Source organism: Rhinatrema bivittatum, chromosome 4, assembly GCF_901001135.1.
Source record: "Rhinatrema bivittatum chromosome 4, aRhiBiv1.1, whole genome shotgun sequence".
NCBI lineage: Eukaryota > Metazoa > Chordata > Amphibia > Gymnophiona > Rhinatrematidae > Rhinatrema > Rhinatrema bivittatum.
The window spans coordinates 2,271,487-2,292,904 of record NC_042618.1 but is presented as its reverse complement, the minus strand read 5'-3'; the positions used below and the strand labels follow the sequence as shown (position 1 = coordinate 2,292,904).

At 50.4% G+C, this 21,418-nt stretch overlaps 1 protein-coding gene across 1 annotated transcript; it reads left to right on the top strand.

The window, feature by feature from the left end:
- Window positions 1–93: 93 nt before the first annotated feature.
- On the top strand, window positions 94–20,090 carry ALKBH1 (alkB homolog 1, histone H2A dioxygenase). The gene is made up of 6 exons (XM_029597671.1): window positions 94–347; window positions 11,862–11,970; window positions 14,398–14,560; window positions 15,567–15,657; window positions 17,585–17,778; window positions 18,585–20,090. Exons 1-6 carry the CDS (start codon window positions 210–212, stop codon window positions 18,958–18,960), a joined length of 1,071 nt encoding a protein of 356 aa, XP_029453531.1. The 5' UTR covers window positions 94–209; the 3' UTR covers window positions 18,961–20,090.
- Window positions 20,091–21,418: the final 1,328 nt, after the last annotated feature.

The window sequence follows — 21,418 nt, the reverse complement described above, 5'->3', positions numbered from 1 at the left end:
TGGAGCTGAAACGACACAGGCGTTCTCCAGGTGAGGAAGGGGCGGAGCTCGTATGACAGGCGTTCTCCAGGGAAGGAGGCGGAGTTGGAATGATGAGAACTCTCTCTGGGAGAGGGGGCGGAGTCGAACGACGCCGGCAACGGCAAGAGCTCTCTTCGGTGGAGGCGGGGCTTCAGCGGCGCCTGCGCTCTGCAGGTTCAGGGCACAGTATGGCGGCCCCTGCAGTGGGCCCGGTAGAGGACGCCTTTCGCCGGCTCTTTAAATTTTATAAGCGGCGGCAGCCCCCGCCCGATCTCTCGGGGGTGCTGGATTTTAACCGCCTGGGGTTAAACGCCAGTGCAGCCAAGGTAAGTCCCTGGGGGGCTGCTGCTCACGCTCATCCCTTGGGCTCCACGCACTCAGGCAGCCCAGGTTACTCCTTATGCATAGGTTTCCACAGTGCCAAATTATTTCTGTCAAAGACTTGCAGTTTTTTCCTGCCTACTGAATATGCAAATCATTTATAATTGGCATTTTGGTTCTCGTTAGACTTTATTTTTCCCATTACTGCACAGTATTTCATTAATATCTTTCAGCTCAGGAAAGTAGAGACTGAATCTCCCTTCCAAGACATCAGGATTATTTTTACTAATACCACAGCATCTTTTCTCTCCTTTAGGAAATCTGTGATCCCTGTTCAAAATCCAGAAGCAAACCAATTTATTAGTTCATATTACTGAGCAGTTCAATACTTTGTCCAAACAATCAAATATTTTCCTCCAAAAAGAGCTCAGTTTGTGATAAGTGATAAACATATATTATATGCCTAGCAAATTTTTCACAAAAAACAGATTCCCAAAGCTTCACCTTGACTCCTTAAACTCTATAAATATATGTTCTATGAAATAATCCAAATTCTATCTCTTACGTGTTTATTGAGCTTATTGCATTGTTAATTAACGTAAGCACCCGCTAAATACCTTTAGCTGGACGTGGATGAGAATCTTATTCATAAGAACATAAGTGCCAGGCTGGGTCAGACCAAGGTCCATCGAGCCCAGCATCCTGCCTCCGACCATGGCCAGTGTGGGTCCCAGGTACCCGGCACATCCCCAACAGTTGATCTCTTCCTTGTATCTCACTCCCAGGAATAAGCGCTGGCTTTCCCAAGTCCACTTGGCTAATGACTGCTCATGGACTTTTCCTTCAGGAACTTCTCCAATCCTCTTTTGAACACCACTACATTAGTCACCTTCACCTCGTCCTCTGACAACAGATTCCATAGTTTGATTGTGCACTGAGTGAAAATTGCTTCCTATGGTTTGTTTTAAATCTGCTGGCTAGAACATAAGATTTGTCATACTAGGTTACCCCAAAGGTCCATTAAGCCCAGTTTCCTGTTTCAAACAGTGGCCAATCCAGGTCACAGATACTTGGAAGGATCCCAAAAGGTAAACAGATTCTATTCTCCTTATTTCCCCAGGTCCATCTTAATAATGGTTTATGAACCTTTCCTCCAGAAACTTGTCAAAATCTTTTTTTAAACCTAGCCACACTAACTGCTTTCATCACATCCTCTGACAACTAAATTTAGTGCTTAATTATGCATTGAGTAGTAAAATATTCTCTTCTCTTTGTCTTACATGTATCACCTAGTAACTTCATTTCTTGTCCCCTATAACCACACTGGCTGCTAGGCAGCCCCCTGTCGGCAGGAGTCCTTCCTGAGCCTCGCTCACGCTTGCTGTAGCCACCATCTTGAAGGCTACATGACTCAGCAGACTCTGCCCAGTATAACCCTGCCTTTCCCTGCAATCAGGGCCTCCTCATTGAGTCACCTGGACTCCTTGCTTTGCCTGACCTTTTGCTTACCTTGTGGTCTTGGAAGCTTTTTTGCCTTGACTTGTTTCCATTGTGGCATGTTCTGGTCTTGAGTATTATTCTGTCTTGTCCCCCTTCGTTTGTGGCCCTTCTGCTCCTGTCTAGTCCTTGCCTTGCCTTTGGTTCCTGTTTCCCTGTGTATACCTTGCCTTGTTCTTGTCCTGTCTGAGCCTCCCTGTGGCCCTCTTCCTTTGGACCTTTGTTGTCTACCTGTATTCTGGGTCCAATCCTGCCCGATCTAGACCCCTGTTGTCTGTCTGTTTCCTAGCTGTAGATACTTGTTTCTGCCTGTGCGGTTGTATCTTAATCCTGCCTTTCCATCCCCTTTATCATCTTGGTCGCCCTTCTCTGTACCTTTTCTAATTCTGCTATATCTTTCTTGAGATGTGGTGACCAGAACTGCACACAATATTCAAGATGAGGATGCACCATGGAGTGATACAGAGGCATTATGATATTCTCTGTTTTATTCTCCATTCCTTTCCTAATAATCCCTAGCATTCTATTTGCTTTCTTTTCTGCTGCCGCACACTGAGCAGAAGATTTCAGTGTATTATCTACAAGGACACCTAGATCCTTTTCCTGGGTGTGACTCCCAAAGTGGACCCTTGCATTAAAACATAGAAATGACAACATTGGAGACCAAGTGGCCCATCCATTCTGCCCAGCAAGCTTTCACACTTATTTTTCTCAAACGTATCTGTTACTCTGACCGCTGAGGTCAGGGCCCTTATTGGTAACTTTTTGGTTCTAATTTCCTTCCACCCCTGCCATTGATGTAGAGAGCAGTGCTGGAGCTGCATCAAAGTGAAATATCAAGCCTAATTGGTTAGGGGTAGTAACTGCCACAATAAGCAAGCTACTCCCACGCTTATTTGTTTACCTAGCCTGTTCAAGTTAGTCCTTGTTGGTTGTTGTCCGAATATAAATCCTTTCTTCATTCCCCCCTGCCGTTGAAGCAGTGAGCTGCGCTGTATATGTATTCAAAGTAAAATATCAGGCTTGATTGGTTCAGGGTAGTAACCGCCATAACAAACAAGCTAATCCCACGTTTATTTGTTTACCTAGCCTGTGCAATTTAGTCCTTGTTGGTTGTTGTCTGGATATAAATCCTCTTTTCTTAATTCCCCCCCTTGCCATTGAAGTAGAGAGCTACACTGGGTATGCATTGAAAGTGAAGTATCAGGCTTATTTGGTTTGGGGTAGTAACCGCCGCAACAAGCAAGCTACTCCCATGCTTATTTGTGAATGCAAATCCTTTTTCCCCACATTTCCTCTTGCCGTTGAAGCATGGAGCAATGTTGGAGTCGCATTAACCGTGTGTACGTTTATTGAATAAGGGTATTAATCACCAGGTAGTAGCTGTCATTCCCACAAGCCACCCCCATGCCTCTTCTCTTCATTCACATCCTCAAGACTTTATGGATCCACGGTGTTTATCCCATACCCCTTTGAAATCTTTCACAGTTTTGGTCCTCACCACTTCCTCCGGAAGGGCGTAGCTATAATTTGGGTTACTCTTCGCACTTGCCCACATTAAATGCCATCTTCCATTTGGATGCTCAATCTTCCAGTCTCACAAGGTCCTCTTGCAATTTCTCACAATCTTCTTGTGATTTAACAACTTTGAATAATTTTGTATCATCAGCAAATTTGTTCCCATCTTTAGGTCATTAATAAATATGTTAAAAAGCGTTGGTCCCTGAACAGATCCCTGGGGCACTCCCCAATTCATAATCAGTTACACTGTAAAGCTGTTGTGCTGCGTTTCTTGTTTAATGTTAACTGATGTGATGTTTTTAACGAATGTCGGTATATAAAAAATGTTAAATAAAATAAATAATACTATTCACCTTTCTCCATTGAGAAAACTGACCATTTAGCCCTCCTCTCTGTTTTCTATCTTATAAGCAGTTCCCAACCACACTAGAACATTCCCTCCTGTCCCATGACTTTTTAATTTCCTCAAGAGTCTCCCTTGCGCTACTCTGACAAATGCTTTCTGAAAATCCGGATTCAGCATATCAACTGGCTCACCTTTATCCACGTGTTTATTTACGCCTTCAAAAAAATGTAGCAAATTTGTGAGGCCAGACTTCCCTTGGCTAAATCCACGTTGGCTTTGTCCCTTTAAAGACTGTCTGTCTATATGTTCAGTAAATTTGTTCTTTAGCATAGTTTCAACCCTTTTCCCCGGCACTGACATCAGGCTCACAGGTCCCTAGTTTCCCGGATCACCCCTGGAACCTGGTTTAAGAAATAGCATTACATTGGCCACCTTCCACTCTTCAGGGACTGTAGCTGATTTTAACCATAGTGTACAGATTACCAGTTTCATTTTTTAGTTCTTTCCACAGTCTGGTCCAGGTGATTTGCTACTCTTTAGTTTGTCAGTTTACCCTTGTACATCTTCCAGTTTTACTGAGATTTGTTTGTTTCTCTATATCATTACCTTTAAATATCACTGCTGGCATCTCACATCTTCCTCAGTGAAGACTGAGCTAAAGAATTCATTTAATCTCTCTGCTCTGGCGTTGTTGCCCCTTAGTGCCCTTTTTACCCCTCTCATCTAATGATCCAACTGACTCCCTCACAGGCCTCTTACTTGGAATATACCTGAAAAAGTTTTATGTTGAGTTTTTGCTTCCACAGCAAGCTTCTTTTTAAACTCTCTTTGCCTTCCTTCTCAGTGCTTTGCATCTAATTTGCCAGTGCTCTTGCTGGTTTCTTCATTCAGATCCTGTATCCATCTTTTGAAAGATGTTCTTTTGGCTCTATCAGTCTCTCTCACCTCACCTTTTAATTCTGCCGGCAGTCGTTTTATCTTCCGTCCGTCTTTTTAAAGCATGGAATACATCTGGTCTGGGCTTCCAAAATGGTATTTTTAAACAAGGTCCATGCCTGATGTAAATGTTTGATCTTTGCACCCAGGACCGCGCACATCCTTACGTTGCAGGCCCTGCCTTGCCTCCTGCTCCAAGAGAGAAGCAGATAAGTGCAGACTTATTGATGCAGCCTCCTTGCCCACAGGGGAATGGGATTTCCCACCTCCCCCTCCAGGGATGGGACTTCCCCACAAAGGGGGTGGTGGGGGGCCCTAGCCAGATGCGTGTTCCACTTTGAGGAAGCCTGATCCCCATGGGGGTAATTACCCCCTAGGAAAGGAAGCACCTAAGCAGCCAAACTGAGCCTCCCCTGTCCGACACTTGACATCACTTTAGTCACTCCTTCACAGACTGCTGATTGGTCCCTTCACTGTCAGCTGTCAGTGAAGGGACCAATCCCCTTTCAGAAGGCTGAGCTAGAAAGGGAAGTAACAGCTCAGCAGAACCGCTCTCCTTTAGCTGTTGAGGTTTACATAACGGGTTGCTCATATTTGTACAACTCTTCTTTCCTGAACATACCCAGATCAGTCCAGACCGGTGGGTTGTGCATTCCTACCAGCAGATGGAGACGGAGAATAAAAACTTTGAGGCACTGCTACATAACCGAGAGTGCCACCTGTAGCCCATGCTAACAGAACTAAATAACAAAGAGTAGCACCCAACCAAATTTCTGGACTACCACTTCGTCGCTGGCAAAAACCAGACCAAACAACTGCTAAAAACTGCTCCATGAATCATGTCTGCAAAAAAGGAGCTTCAACAATAAAAAACGTAAGCAGGTTCTGACCAAGACAGTCTTTCGGTATCTGAAGAAAGGGGCGGGCCTCTGGGCTGATCTGTGGTATTACAGGAGCGAAAATTAGCAGGTAAGAACCAATTTTCATTTCCTGAACATACCCGGATCAGTCCAGAAGAGTGGGTTGTGTATCCCTACCAGGAGGAGAACAAAGCTTTGGGCACTGCTCCATAACCAGTGTGCCACCTGCAGGCCCTCAGTATTTCTCTGTCTCCAGCACTTCCCTGTATGTCCCCAGATCAGGCCAGACTCCTGGGTTTTGCCTCCCTGCCAGCAGATGGAGACAGAGAACAAAGCTTTGGGCACTGCTCCATAACCAGAGTATCACCTGCAGTCCCTCAGTATTTCTCTGACTCCAGCAGGTGGTAGAGATGCAAACCTACAGTCTGTTAGTTTACTTTTTTTTTTTTTTTAAACTATTAGGGAAGGTTTTTTCCTAGGTTAGGCTAGGTAGTGCTTCCTGAGGAGTTAGGCACCTTTTGTGGGCCATCCCTCAGTTGAAGCCGGGCGACCGGGGGGGTTGCACACCCCTGCCTGAGTCTCACCCGCAACAGTCCAGTGGCTTCGATAGCCAGGGGCTCCTGGTTCCCTTGACCACTGAGGAGGCTCCCCTCACTCCTTCCCTCAGGCCCCAGGAGTTCTTGGGTAGGTCCATGGAGGAAGGCCTTTGCCCGCGTGCTAGGCTGCATTTTCTCATGCCGGCAGCTCTCCACAGAGCAGTTTTCGCGCGCCGCAGGGAGTTTGCTATTTTTAGCTCCTGCAGCCGCGAGAATGTTTCCCGGCTTGATTTTTTTCTTTTTTACTGACAGCCGTGTGGCTGCTCAGTCCGGATTATGGCACCCCGACCCAAAATGGGGCCCTGTTGCGCGTGTGGCATGTCAGGGCATGCCCTAGATGCTAGTTCCCTCTGTTCTACCTGTTCCACAGGGCAAGAGGGAACTTCCTCGGGGGAGACATCAGGCAGACAAGGGCTCCGTTCTTCCGGGCCCCGGTCCTCCTCAGCGGGGAAGGGTGGCTCGCGGCGGATGTGGTGATAGGAAGATGCCCCTCCCATTCTATCCCCAGTGGAGCAGATTTCCACCTTTGGGGATGACCCTGGGCTACCAGACCCTCCTGCTGAGGGAGATGCCGATTCGGGGGAGTTCTGTCCTAAGTTTGTGCTGCTGCTGCACCAGACGTTCCTGGCTAGGAAACAGGCGATCCTGAAGAGAGCAGCACGGCCGGACGTTTCGGCGGAGCCTCCACCGAAGCGGGTATCCACGGGGCCCCCGGACCTCAACAACCTTTTGGGGACCGAGTCGAGGATAAGTTGCCGGTTCCGCTCGGGGATCCCTCGGGCTCCGGAGTAGATCAGGATTCGGGACTCACCCATGATATGGGTGATGGGAACCAGGATGACCCAGACGACCTCCCACCCTCGGGGGGGGGGGGTGATTATCCCAGCATGGTGCACTTATTTAAGCGGGCAGAGCTCTGACCTCTGATTCCCCAGATCTTGGAGGTCCTGGGGATCAAGGTTTCGCAGGAAGTGTCTGACAGTGAAGGAGTTAACCCGGTCCTGGGTGGGATTCGAGGACCGACTACTTCCTTCCCATTGTCTAAGAAGATCTGCAAGTGGGACTCGCCAGATGCTGGTTTGAAAGTGGGTAAAGCCATGGCAAAACTTTACTACCTGTCACAAGATATTTTGGATCTTCTGAAGGTACCAAAGGTGGATGCGGCGGTGTCTGCCGTGACTAAGAAGACCACATTTCCTGTGGCCGAGGCTGCTGTGCTGAAGGACATACAGGGCTGCAAACTGGAGATACACCTTAAGCGAGTCTTCGAGGTCTCTGCACTGAGTCTCAGGGCGGCGATTGTGCCAGCCTCATGCAGAGAGCCTGTCTTTGTTGGGTCCAGGAGGCGTCCGCAGCTCCGAGTGCCGACAGTGGGGGCCCTTGCAAGCCGCACGATTGGAGGCAGGTGTTGCCTATGTCGCAGACGAGCTGTATGACTTGGTTCAGACCTCTACGCGTAGTATGGTGTCCGCTGTCACGGCTCGTAGACTCCTCTGATTGCGGAATTGGTCAGCAGATTTGTCTTCCAAGTCTCAACTCTGTAACTTCCCCTTTAGGGGCAAGCTTCTCTTCAGGGAGGATCTGGACCAATTGGTAAAATTACTGAGGGAGTCCAAAGGCAACCGACTTCCGGAGGATAGGAAACCTTCTGGGAAGGTTTTTCCCCCTCAAGCTCGTTTTCAGGATTCTCACAGATTTTGCACTGGTAGGTCTTCAGCTCCTTCAGGGCCCAGGCTGGGCTCGTGGCGTCAGCAGTCCTTTCGTGGAGGTCAGTGCCCAGGCAGAGAGTCCACGGACCAGAATGCTGGATGTGGAAAACCCTCCCAATGAAGCCAGGGATACCCATTCCGTCGTAGAAGCTGTCGGAGGCAGATTGTCGAGCTTCTACGTGGAGTGGGAAAAGATTACCTCAGACCGATGGTTCTTGGAAGTGGTCCGGGATGGTTACGCTCTCAAGTTTTTGCGCCCGGTGCGGGAGACATTTGTGGAGTCTCGCATTGCTTTGCGGGCCAAGCATGAGGCAGTACAGGGGTCCCTACAGCAGCTTCTCGATCCCCGGGCCATTGTTCCAGTCCCCCTTGCAGAACAGGGCAAGGGACGGTATTCGGTGTACTTTGTGGTTCCCAAGAAAGAGGGCACCTTTCGTCCCATTCTGGATTTGCAGAAGGTGAACCGGTGTCTGCGAGTACCCCATTTTCGTATGGAGATCTTGAGGACTGTGGTGGCCGCTGTATGCAAAGGGGAGTTTCTCGCGTCCTTAGACCTCACTGAGGCGTATCTCCACATCCCGATTCGCCAGGATCACCAGCGGCTCCTCCGATTCAAATTGCAGGGTTAACGTTTCCAGATTCAAGCTCTTCCTTTCGGCCTGGCGACGGCCCCATGTACTTTCACCAAGGTCATGGTGGTCGTGGCGGCGTTCCTGCACAAGGAGGGAGTCCTAGTTCACCCATATCTGGATGACTGGCTGATTCGAGCGAAGTCACAGGAGGACTGCGTAAGATCAATCCAAAGGGTGATGCTCACCTTGCGGTTGCTCGGCTGGGTCATAAATGTCCAGAAAAATCACTTGAAGCCCACGCAGTCACTGGTTTACTTGGGAGCGCTCTTCGATACCATCCAAGGCAAAGTTTCCCTGGCATCAGACTGTGTAATGAAGTTGCAAGATCAGGTCAAGGCCCTCCTTCAGAGGAAGACTCCAACGGTTTGGCATCACTTACAAGTCCTGGGATCCATGACCTCCTCCTTGGATTTAGTCTCGTGGGCGTTCGCTCATTTGCGTCCGTTGCAGCATGCGTGGTTATCGAGATGGAGCTCAGTGTCTGAACATTTCCATGTGCCGTTGCTTCTACTTCCAGAGTCAGTCTGTTTTGGTGGCTTTTACGCAGCAACCTGGTACAGGGAGTAGATTTGGATTCACCGAATTGGGTGGTTATCGCCATAGATGCCAGTCTGTCAGGCTGGGGAGTAGTTTGCCTAAACAAATCCGCTCAAGGTCTTTGATCCCCAATGGAAAGCTCCTAGTCCATCAACCGCCTCGAGACAAGGGCTATCCGACTGGCCCTGCGAGCATTTCTTCCCCTGGTCAAGAACAGAATGGTTCGAGTGTTCTCAGACAACGTGATGATGGTAGCTTACATCAACCGGCAAGGAGGGATACGGAGTCTCGTGGTGGTACTGGAAACAAGGCTGTTGTTCGCTTGGGTGGAGCACCATCTCAAAGGAGTCGCATGTCGCAGGAGTGGAAAATGTTCAGGCAGATTTCCTCAGCAGGCAACAGCTCGATCCAGGGGAGTGAGAGTTAGCTCCCGAAGCTTGGAACCTCATTTGCGCCAGGTGGGGTGTGCCTCAGTTGGATCTGATGGCAACTTGGGCCAATGTGAAGACAGGACACTTTTTCAGTCGTCGTCTAGAGATGGGCTCGGTAGGCTTAGACACCCTAGTGTGTACATGGCCACGGGCATTCTTCTTTGTCTTCCACCCCTAGCCTCTCATCGGTCGGCTTCTCTAACGCATAGAGTGACATCCAAGCAGTGTAGTGCTGGTGGCTCCGGATAGGCCACATCGTCCATGGTTCACAAACCTGGTGCGAATAGCGCTGGAAGGTCCCCTGCAGCTGGCTCATCTCCCACACCTACTCCGTCAGGGGCCCATATTTTCAGATCGGGACGATCACTTCTCTCTCGCGACTTGGCTTTTAAGAGGCAATGATTGCAATTGAGGGGATATTCAAAGCAGGTCATTTCCACTCTTCTTCAGGTTTGTTGACCATCTACCTCTATGGCCTATGTTAGGGTCTGGAAGTTGTTTGAGGCATGGTGCCACCAGCACTCCTTGGATCTTTTGTCAACAGAGATTCCCCTGGTATTGGATTTCCTTCAACAGGAGTTGACTTTGAACTCCCTTCGAGTTCAGGTAGCAGCCTTAGGTGCCTTAAGGGGCAGGTGTCACAGTCTGTCACTGGCAGTGCACCAGAGTTTTCACGGTTCCTCAAGGGAGTAAAACATTTACGTCCTCCCATACGTCCGTTTTGTCCAGATTGCAGTTTGAACTTGATGCTTCGGGTGCTTTGCAGAGCCCCCTTTGAGCCTTTACGCAGGGCTCCAATTAAGGATTTGACCTTGAAGACCGTTTTCCTGGTAGCCATTTGTTCTGCTTGACAGGTTTCAGAGTTGCAGGCTTTGTCGTGTCAGGATCCCTTCCTTAGTATTTACGATGGTAGAGTTTTGCTGCGTACGGTCCCTTCTTTCGTTCCCAAGATGGTGTCTGCCTTTCATGTCAATCAGGCAGTGGATCTGCCAGGATTTCCGCAGTGGTCCATGGATTCCCCTCAGGAGAAGGAGCTTCATCTTTTGGATGTGCGTCGCGCTCTTTTGCGCTATTTGGAGGTTACCAATGACTTCCGGCGGTCAGACTATCTGTTTTTCTTGTTCGGAGGTCCTAAGAAGGGTGACAAGGCAACGATTTCCCCCTGGATTAAGGAGGCTTTCTCTTCAGCCTATGTTGCCTGAGGGCGTCAAGTGCCCATGGATCTGTGAGCTCATTCCACTAGGGCTAGCCTGGGTGGTGTGTCTGCTTCTGTCACCACAGGGAATCTGCAGAGCGGCGGTTTGGTCCTCCCTTCACACTTTCACCAAGCATTCTCGTTTGGATGTTAGGGCACACGATGAATCGTCCTTCGGTGAGTGTGTTCTGCTCGCGGGTCTTTCGGGTTTCCACTGGTCTGGACTGATCTGGGTATGTTCAGGAAAGGAAAATTGGTTCTTACCTGCTAATTTTCGTTCCTGTAATACCATAGATCAGTCCAGAGGCCCACCCCCATTTCAGAGTCCAAAAGACTACCTTGAGAAGTGATATTTTCATGCAGAAATGATTTTGTTCTATTGCTGATGCTCTTGAAGGAGCAGGTTCCGAGGTTGTCTAGTAGTTTTTTGTTTTCTCTGTTACGGGCGAGGGGTTGACTGTTATGCTTTGGGTTCCAACCCTCTTCGCCCTTTAGTAAGGTTAGTTGTTTGGGCTTGGGTACAGGCCGATGCTGAGGGACTGCAGGTGGCACGCTCAGATATGTAGCTGTGCCTAAAGTTTTTGTTCTCTGACTCCATCTGCTGGTAGGGGATACACAACCCACTGGTCTGGACTGATCTGTGGTATTACAGGAACAAAAATTATCAGGTAAGAACCAATCTTCCTTTATTCATGCTTTTTAACCAAACCGTAAACGAATTAACAATGAAGTGACCCCCAGGGTCTGGGTGTCCTGTGCCTCAGGCTGGTGAGGTTAAGGAGGTCTCAGCCTGCGTCAGGTTTAGATAAGGCATGGTCTAGTGGTTGGAGTAATGGACTGAGAATTGGGGAGATGAGGGTTCAAATCCACTTCCCCCCACTGACACTGTTTGTGACCTTATGAATGTCATTTATCACCCCTTGCTTCGGGACAGGGAATTCTATAAAGTCTGGAAGCCATCATGAGCTAAAAATCTCCCAAGCCATTTTACAGTTCCTCATTTCAACAACTCCTCTCGGCCATCTCAGTGGCTGTTGCTGCAGGGTATGTTTTGATGCTGCAGGCTGTGCATAAGTGTGAATGTCCAGCATGGAGGGACAGAAAGGGCTGGGCTTATGAGAGTGGGCTACCACCAGCCTCCCAAAATAAACAGAGGCTCGGCTCATAAAGAGATTTCCTGGCGCCAAAACGTAGGAGCCTGGGATGAAGAGCTGAATTGAGTGCTGATATTTTGTTCTCCTGTGCTTACCTCCTAACAGGTGCTTGACGCCAAGCTCAGCATCTCCTCTGTTAGTGACCAGGATGCCCTAAGAGCCGGCTTGCAGCCCGTCGGCAAGTGGAAAGCCTATGGCCTGCAGGGCTACCCAGGTACTTCCTTCTCACATGCTTTACTGCCATCAAGAGCGAAAGCACCTGGATGAGATTATGCAGAAAGCGGAGCAGGTTTTCACCAGAATCCTTCACTTTCTTTTATTAAGCATGATGGATGTATGCATCACAATCATATTAATAACCAGGCACAATAAGTCCCTTTCCCAAAGAACTTACAATCTAAATTGGTACCTGAGGTAGTCATTTGTCCAACATCACAAGGCCAGCGAGGGCCAGTTGGCAAGTTAGATGAAAAACACTAGTGAGACGGGCAAAGAGCGAATTGGCGAAGAAGCTTGCCCGAGAGACAAAAACATTTTCCAAGTACATTTCAAGCAAAAAGCCCGTGAGGGAGTCAGCTGGGCCACCAGATGGCCAAGGGGGGAAAAGCAGAACCAGTGAATGAATTCGTTGTATCTGGCTTTGAGGAGGACGTTGGACATCTTTCTCAACAAATACAGCAGGTCTCCGACAAACTCATGAGGAACAAAGCAGCAGGAGCCAGAGTCCTGAACAAAGTCAAACGTGAAATGCAAGCCTGTGCCTATTAATCAGCAAACTAGCATTTAAGATAGCCACAGGTCCTGTGGGCAGCGTAAGTTTCAGTGATTTACATGAGACAGCTCTCCAAACGGAGAAAGGTGATTAGCGGAGAACCCCAGGGATCGGTATTGGGGGCTGTGCGGTTTAACATTCATAAATGATCTGGAAAAGGAATGACAAGTGGGATTAAATTTGCCAATAACGCAAAATTATTCAAAGTTACTGAAACAGCAGTGGATTGGGAGGAACTGCAGAAGGTCCATGTGAAATTAGGAGACTGGGCAACTGAATGGCAGATGAAATTTAATGTAGAAAAGTGCAAAATGGTGCTCATAGGGAAAAATCCCAATGACAGGTACAGGATATGCTGGGTTCTGTATTAGGATCCAGGACCTTGGAATCCTTGTGGACAGTAAGAACATTAAAATTATCAGCTCAGTGTGCAGCAGCGATCAAAAAGCAAACAGAATGCTAGGAATGATCCGAAGAGGAATGGAAAATATCATATTAACTCTGTATCAAATCGTGGTTTGACCATACCCTGAGTGTTGTGTGCAGCTCTGGTCATCACATCTCACAACACACATAGCAGTACTGGGAAAGATGCAGAGGAAGGCAACCAAAATGATAAAGGGGATGGAACATCTCTCCTAGGCGAGAGGCTACGCAAGCGAGGGCTCTTCAGCTTGGGTAAGAGATGACAGAGGGGACAGGATAGAAGTTTATAAAATCGTGAGTGGGGTGGAAACGGTAAACAAAGGACGATTAGTATTATTTGAAAGGGTAAATAAAGGGGGCATTCCCTGAAACTTCAGAAAATGCTTTTTCCACTTGACACACTATCAACTTGTGGAATCTGTTAGCAGGAGATGTGATCAAGGTGACAGCACAGCAGGGTTTAAAAGAGGCTTGGACAAGTTCCTGGAGGAAAGGTCCAAAATACGTTATTAGCCAGGTGGTCTAAGGAAAGCGCTCACTATCCCTGGGAGTTACAAGAAATAGGATCGGCCGTTGGGGATCTGCTGGGTTCTTGCTTCCCGGTCTGACCACTGTCTGACAAGCTGCTGGGCTCGATGGACCTTGCTCTGGGCCAGCACCGCAGTTCTTAGAGATCTGAGCCCTAACCACTGCGCCATTCCTGCAGGAGATGCACAGCAGTAAATTAGATGACTGGTTGGATGGAGGGGTGAATGGCAGGGGGGGGGGGACAGGAGGGAAAGAGATGGATGAAGGATGGACTGGATAGAACAGATGAGTCTTATCTCGTCTAAGAACATAAAAGCTGCCATACTGAGTCCAGCATCCTGTCTCCAGGTCACAAGAACTTGGTAGGATCCAAGGAATAAGTCCAAAGATCCAGGATAAGCAGTGGCTTCCCCCCGCGTACATAACTCCAGGAACCTGTCCAAGCCCTTTTCAGCCCGGCAGTGCCAATTGCCGTAACCACGTCCTCCAGCAACAAATTCCGCAGCTTGTGTGCCGAGGGAAAAATACTTTCTCCAGTTTGCTTGAAATGTGCCTCCCATTAGCTTCCAGGGCGTGTCCCCTAGTCCTAGTGTAAATAGCCGTTCCCTATTTACCCGCTCCACCCCACCCATGCTTTATAAACCTCAATCACATTCCTCTGCCATCTCTTTTCAAGGCTGAAGAGTCCCAGCCTCTTCAGCCTTTCCTCATAGGGAATCGTTCCATCCCCTTTATCATCTTGGTCGCTCTGTACCTCCCTCTGTACCTTTTCTAATTCTGCTGTATCTCTCTTGAGATGTGATGGCCAGAACTGCACCCAGCGCTCACGGTGCGGCCTCACCAAGTCTCTGTTGCATGTCGGCAGGTGAGGTTCCAGCCGGCCATCTCACCGGGAATTCTTCTTTTTCTTCCAAGGGTTTATATTCATACCTAACCCCTTTCTCCCTGGATGCCAGCGTCACTGGGTAAGGCAGTGCCTCAAGGTGTACCCCCAGAAACCCAATGTGTGCAACCTGGATATGCACATGGTGTCGGAGGAAACCGCTGACTTGTGGGGGAAAAGCCGAGCGCAGCTGAGGTGAGTTATCTGCCGAGTGAGCAGGGCGCGCTCCACCGCTTCCCTTATCGCCTTCGTTAGACTCTCCCGAGTCTTTGGTTTGTTTTAGCAGCTGGGAGGGTAGGGTGTAAGGCTTCGGACCTGTTCAGTATGGCTAAAGACGACAGCGCAAGCTGGAATGAGTCGCCGCGCAGACAACTCCCTAATACTGACCCTCTGACGCTGGCAGAACAGGGAGCCCGAGGCTAGGATATAATCTGGAGGACATTTAGCAGTAGGAAAACGGGCCAGCCTGCTTCGATTCCTGGCCAGGGTCTTCCACTGCTAGGGTTGCCCGGGGCTGGAGATGTTGTAGAGGTGTTCTCGGTCTCTAGGGGACAGCAAGACGGTCATGGTTGCAGGTTTCCAGCAGGATCTCAGCTGCGTGGCCCCCGGCTGAGGACGCCTGCTGTAGAAAGCTGAGAGGTGATACAGTCCTCGGGCAGCTGTAAACCGTGGCCCATAGCACCAGATCCTAACCCCGGTTCTGATTCTGCTAGAAGCCCAAAATGGCAGGAGGAAACCACCAGGTCCAACAATTAACCGTAGAGAGAAGATTCCTGCCAGATTTGAGCAGCTTTCGAATGACTCCCTGTAGGGAGAGTGAGGATTCCTGCTCGGATGCGTTCCTTTAACCTCTCCAGCCCCATACCCACCCTCTCCACTGCCAGAGGCCTCCCCCCCCTCCATTCACCATTCTCCAGGCCTGCTTTTCAGGATGTGCACGAGATAGATTTGCATATAACGGTGGCAGTGCAGCCAATCTCTCTCATGTATCTTCATTGCGTCTATCCTGAAAGCCTGCCTGTGTGTGACTCTCGGGACCAGAGTTGGCCTCTCCTGCACCAGGCCTTGAGTGTGAGGGAATGAGAGAGAGACGGTAAGCACGTGCCACGGGGGGGGGGGGGGACCTGCTCAGGATCCGATGCACGAGAGAGATTAAGTGCAAGCGTGTTATCGGTGTTTTTCTTTCCTTTCTTTTGCTCAGGTGTAAAGGTTCCGGAAAGCGAGAGCCCAGAAGTTTGCTGGAGAAGTTACGCTGGGTGACTGTGGGCTATCACTATAACTGGGACTCCAAGGTACGCCCCGCAGCGCCGCCGCCGCCTCTTCCGGTGGCGTGAACGAGCTTTCCCGGGGAGGGAGGGGGGCTCCACTCGACGTGGAATAGATTTGGGGAAACGAGTGCCTTCTCAGCTAGGCAGGGTGGGAGGGAGGGAGGGAGCAGAGGAGGGGAACGGTCAGGCTGCCAGGCCCTCCCGGGAGATGCGGCCACGGGCTTTGGAAAGGCAGGAGGGATGGGACGGGGGTCCATGTCCTCTGTGACAGGAGAGTTTCTGACTTGACGGTATTTTAAACTAGCCATGGGCACGAGGGGTGAAAGCTATGTGTTATTTATTTAAAACGTTTCCCGCCCATCAGCCATTCTGGCCGGGTTACAGATTGAACTTTTATAAAATGTACGTAATAAAGCAAGACGCAACCAAACATCAGTAACCTGCATAGCAGGCAGAGCATCTGGCCAGTGAGGGTCTTAAGGGTTAATGCAGATGTGGCCGAATTCGTAGTAACCCCCATCTTCCCATAGGCTTGTGCCTTGATATTTTCCTTGAAAGACTTCAGCTCGCAGCTCTGCCCTTAGCCTGGGTCGTGAGGCCTTCCACAGCTCGGGACTGCCACCATAGGTCCTGGCTTGTGTTTCACCAAGAGAGGGGCTTCGTCCCTGCTGACCTTAGTGGGTATGATTGGAGCTTAAATCTTTAGAGTGGAAGTAATACAGAACGGCCTGTTCCAAGGTTTAGATCTTAAATCTTATGTGCCCCAGATCCTAAGGCGGAGCAGCTGCAGGGTCCAGGACTGCCTGCAGCGCTGTCTCGTGCATGCTGGAAGCCCGCCGTAGAAAGCATTACAATTATCTACGCCAGTGAGAATCGTGGCCCGAAGACCTGAGCAAAACGTTTCTACTTTCTGCAGCAAATGTAATTTTATACAGTGAGCCTCTTACATTGGCTTCTACCTGGGGCTCAGATACCATCGAGGTATCCAACCGGCCACCTAAATTCCAACCTGTGATGACCAGCATGAAGGGTCACCGTCCGCAGGCTGATTTGGGTAGGAGACCTTTGTTCTTCCCGGTGTTCACGTCGTCCTGCCTGCAGTCATGCGCTGCTTGCTAGTTAGAACGGAAATAGGTTCTGCAGATAAGGTGTGCGAAGCGGAGGATGTGGCAGGGATGGAGAACCGAACCTCGCTGGCACGGAGACGGTGATCCACACTGAGGGAGCTGTTAAACAGTGCAGCCGATGAGCCTGGACCCTGAGGCGCGCTGATCAGGTACGATCTAGACCACTCGAGTACCGCGTCTTTCAGACCAGTCGCAGGCAACTGAGAGAGAAAAAACTCAAGTAGCCTAAGGGCCGGAGTACGGCGGCTGAGTCCAGGAAAGTCGGCACATAGCGCTTACCGGCAGCTACAGAATAGGATGAGACTCGAGAGATTTTTATTTCTTCCGACACTTCAGATATTAAAGTACTCGCACCCACATACGCTCTCTTCCCCCTTCACGCGTGTGCTCCTAACGTGAGTGCGGCAGGATCTAGGCAAGCTGGGGATGGAAATGAGTTGAGACTGAAGGAGCAAACTACGTCTGCCCTCGAGGGGAGGGAGGGAGAAGGCACCAGAAGAGGAAAGAATGTTCTAGAGGCTTGGAAGGGGTGGGGGCCAGACTTGGGAACCTCAGGAAAATATTTCTTCACGGAACGGGTGGTGGGAGCATTAAACGGCCTCCCGGGGGAGGGGAGGGGTGCAGTGAATAAGTGGAGTCTGTGGCACTGCAGGAGGAGTGAAATTGGGTGGACTCTCTGGCCCTTGCAGGCCTTCTCTCCTGTCCTATTCTCTCTTTCTCTCGCACAAAAAGGGCTAAGTTTAGTGCCCCTGCCAGTAACTGTAAGGAAAAAATGAAAATCGGGGTAGGCAAAGAGTTCATTTCTTTCCTCTTCCTTCCCTCAGAGTTATTCCTCGGATCACCGGTCCCTGTTCCCCACGGACCTGGCTGTCCTCTCTCAGCACGTGGCTGTGGCGTGCGGCTTCTCGCACTTCAAGCCAGAGGCCGGCATCCTTAACTACTACCAGTTGGACTCCTCGCTGGGCATTCATGTGGATGAGGCGGAGCTGGACCACTCCCAGCCTCTCCTCTCATTCAGGTGACTGACTTGGGGGAAGGCAGGGTGGGGAAAGCCTCTGCTGTCTGCTGCGCACGCGTACCCGTCGCCACGCTGGGTGACGACGTCGGCGGCATCACACGCCGAGCCTGGGCTGATTTCAGGATTTCTAACACGGCACTGCGAGGCCTGCTGCTCGTGCGAGCGCGTCGCCCCCCCGCGGGTTCCTGTTTCACAAAGGTGCTCGGAGGGGAACGCGACGTGCGCGCGACGGGGAGTGGGCAGCAGTGTCCGGTTCGAGCATCCCCCTGGCGCGGGGACGTTGGTGTATTCTTCCGTAGAAAAAGATTTCGTTAGTGCTGGCACTGAGCTCCTGGCAGAGTCGGGTGTAAGCCCCTGTGTTAATTGCTCTGTCATTGAGTGCTGCTGTTTATATTTATTTGTTTTTATGTTATGTAATATTGTTTTGTTGTGCTTTTATTGTTGTTCTATTGAACCCCGCCCTGAACGTAGGAAGGGGTGGGTAAGGAAGGGGGAAGAGTGCTAGGAGTGACTTCAGTGCGGGTGCAGACCCCATTTCTCCCCTGCTGACAGGAGAGAGTTCGGAATATTAGTTGCCGCAACCTTTAAACGTTAAATTCTACTGCCATTTGAGCGCTGGGCTTCCTGCGCGTCATTGATGTGGCTGCTGCAGAGCAAACCTCTCTGTGCTAAGGCAGGTCTGCATGTGCCCGGTCCCCCTGCTCCTTTCTGCCTCCCCTCGCTCTCCTCCATGCAGTGCAGTCTCCTCTCCTCAGTGCGATTCTCAGTAATAAGTGGGTGTCTGTCTCTCTTTCTTGTGTTCTCAGTTTCGGACACTCCTCTGTCTTTTTGCTGGGCGGTTTGAAGAGGGAGGAGGCACCTACGCCCCTGTTTATGCACAGCGGTGACGTCCTGGTAATGTCTGGCGTCAGCCGCTTGCTGTACCACGCCGTGCCTCGCATCGTGCCCTGCCCGGAGGGGGCTGCACTGCCCTGGTGCCTGTCCCCGACTCCTCCCGAGGACCCTCCCGACACTTTGTCCATCATTCAGCCCTGCCCGGAGGAGGACTGGGAGGTCTGTGCTGTCTACTTGCAGGGCTCGCGCATCAATATGACCATCCGGCAAGTGCTGGGGCCTGCTCAGCTCTTCCCCACCGAGCCCGGGCAGGGGGCTGGGCCGTGGCCCCCCCCAGCAGGAGTGTGAGGACACGGGGGCCGGCGTGAAGCGCCCGAGGCTGGCTGACAGGAGCTGACACTCAGGAAGGTGGTGAGATAGCTGTGACCCGCGGGAGAATCCTTCCGGCTGTGCTCTCGGTGGAAACATTGTCCAGCCTGCCCCGGGGCTCCCTTGCAGCCGGGCTTAGCTCCTCCAGCGTGAAAAGGTGCTGGGCCCTGCGCTGTGGCAGAGCTTCCCTCGGGGAAGTCGCTGCTGTAACCTGCCAGCCCCTCGACGGATGGAGATGTGATTGTGACTAAGAAACGTGACTATCCCACTGCTGCAGTGAGGGTTACAGCAAACAGGTTTATAAAACTCCCAGCACTTTCCTTGGCTTTGGTCTTGTTTTACTGTGCTGTCCCTGGTCCCTCCCCACTCTCTCTCGGATGCAGCCCGTTGCTCTGCCAGGAACGCTTTGAATGCACTGCGCTGGCTGGTGCCCTCGGGTCTGGATGGGAGCAGGGGTTCGGCCCCCGTCCCCCTCGCCCAGCGGCAGCACGGCTGTGGCAGCTGACCTTAGATAGCAAAGGCAGACGGGTCTCCTCTCTCTCTGTGCAGAGGACTCAGCTCCACCCCTCTGCCCATCGTTGGTGAGAGATAAGAGAAGTAAAGGGCCCAGAAGCCTCGTTCCTCCTGAACTTTAAGCTCCATGTTCCCAAGGGCCGAGGAAGGAGCAGTGCAGTGAGAAAAATAAATCTGCACTTCCAAAAAGCCTGAGCTGAAAGGTAAGGTCCCTGTGCTGGCATTAGCTGAGGCCTGCCCTTGCCCTTTCCAGAAGCCCAGTTTTGGCTCTCTGCTCTGTCGGTACGTTCCAGCTGTTAGCCACAGCAGGGCTGCACTAAAATGATGACCCGGGTGAGCCTTCTGCACAGCGACCAATCCCGATCTTGGGGCCGGGCTGCTGAATGACATTTATTTATTTGTGACTCCCCTTTACCCAAAAGCCCAAGGTAAAAGAACATAAACTATATTCCAAGGGAAGAACAATAAAAGTAGCATCACATTAAATAAAAATCAAACAAATATACTTTAATAACCAAAACATTAAGTCACAAAAAATAATCCTACGTCTCTCACAACTACACAAAACGTATTTAAGAAGCGACAGTTTCCTTATTGTCCATGCAAGACAAGTGGTTGTACATCCCCCCTACCAGCAGATGGAGACAGAGAGGAAAAAAATTGAAAGCTGACTTCAGTTCTCCAGTATTTCTGTGTCTCCAGCAGCTGATGCAGAGGTATGGACTGGTGCTGCAGCTAGGAGCAGGCCTCCCCCAGAGCTCTCTTGGGGGCACCCTGAGTGATGGCCCTGGTGGGAATGATTCTCTCTTCCCCCTTGGGAACGAACTCATTTGGGGGTGTGAGTTCCCGCGATAGCCCTGCATGACTTTATCACTTGGGTCTGGCTACTGCCAGTGCGCTCTCCCTCTGTTCTTGGAGAGAAACAGGGAGGCAGTAAAGTTTATTAAAAAGCAAACGGCTTGCCACACAGCCTTTACCCTGGACGGCCTCCTGGTCTATGGTGTCCTGCCAGATTTGGATTCAGTCAGGGGTCAAAGGTGATCACTCCCCACCCCTTTCTGCTGACTTCTGGTATAACTGTAAAAAGCTGGAGGCCCAGTGGCTCTGACTGGCTTGAGGCAGGCAGGTGTAAGCTATGGATGGTAAAAAACAAAACTGGGTGAGTTCTCCAGCTCAGGCTCCTACAGTGGAAGGTAGAGCTGTAGTGCACCTGGAATAGAGCCTGCTTAATGCTCCTGTTCTGGCCAGATTAGCAATCATTTTACTGCCAATTTTCTATGAAAATAAATCAAGCATGCTAGGCTTTTTCCTCCAATCATCTAACGGGAATTACATGGGGGCCACATATTTTGCTTAAGGTATGGCAGAGCCTTCAGGTTTTTCAGCAGCTGACCTCAGAGCAGTGGCTCCCAACCCTGTCCTGGGGACCCCCCCACCCAGTCGGGTTTTCAGGATATCCACAATGAATATGAATGAGAGAGAATTTGCAGGCACAGCCTCCATGGCATTCAAATTTTCTCTCTTGCATATTCATTGAGTATGCACATTTTCTCATGCATATTCATTGTGGATATCCTGAAAACCCGACTGGCTTGGGGGGTCCCCAGGACAGGGTTGAATACCACTGCCTTCGAGGCAGGTTGGAATTCCTCTCTGCTGGCTGAGCCATGGAGAGAACAGCCTGCAGCATTGGTTTCGCTTCCCCAAATCAGGTTTGCACGGCTGTAGATTGCTGTAATTTGTGTTAAAAAAGAATCCGACTGTGGTCCTGCTTGGGCAGCACCTTTTAGATTCCTCCGTGAAGCCTTCCTCGCTCTCAGCTGTGTTCCCTCACAGAAGAGCCATAGGTTATTCTTGGCAACATTTGGGGTGCTCGAGCACTCCCCTAGCTGCTCCATCCTTAGGGAACTGAATGAACAAGAGT

Bases quoted from the DNA above. Each gene is read 5' to 3' on its own strand.
- ALKBH1 (XM_029597671.1), top strand. From the start codon at position 210: ATGGCGGCCCCTGCAGTGGGCCCGGTAGAGGACGCCTTTCGCCGGCTC. The intron at 15,658-17,584 runs GTACGCCCCGCA...TCCTTCCCTCAG, and splicing joins ACTATAACTGGGACTCCAAG to AGTTATTCCTCGGATCACCG. The intron at 17,779-18,584 runs GTGACTGACTTG...TTGTGTTCTCAG, and splicing joins CAGCCTCTCCTCTCATTCAG to TTTCGGACACTCCTCTGTCT.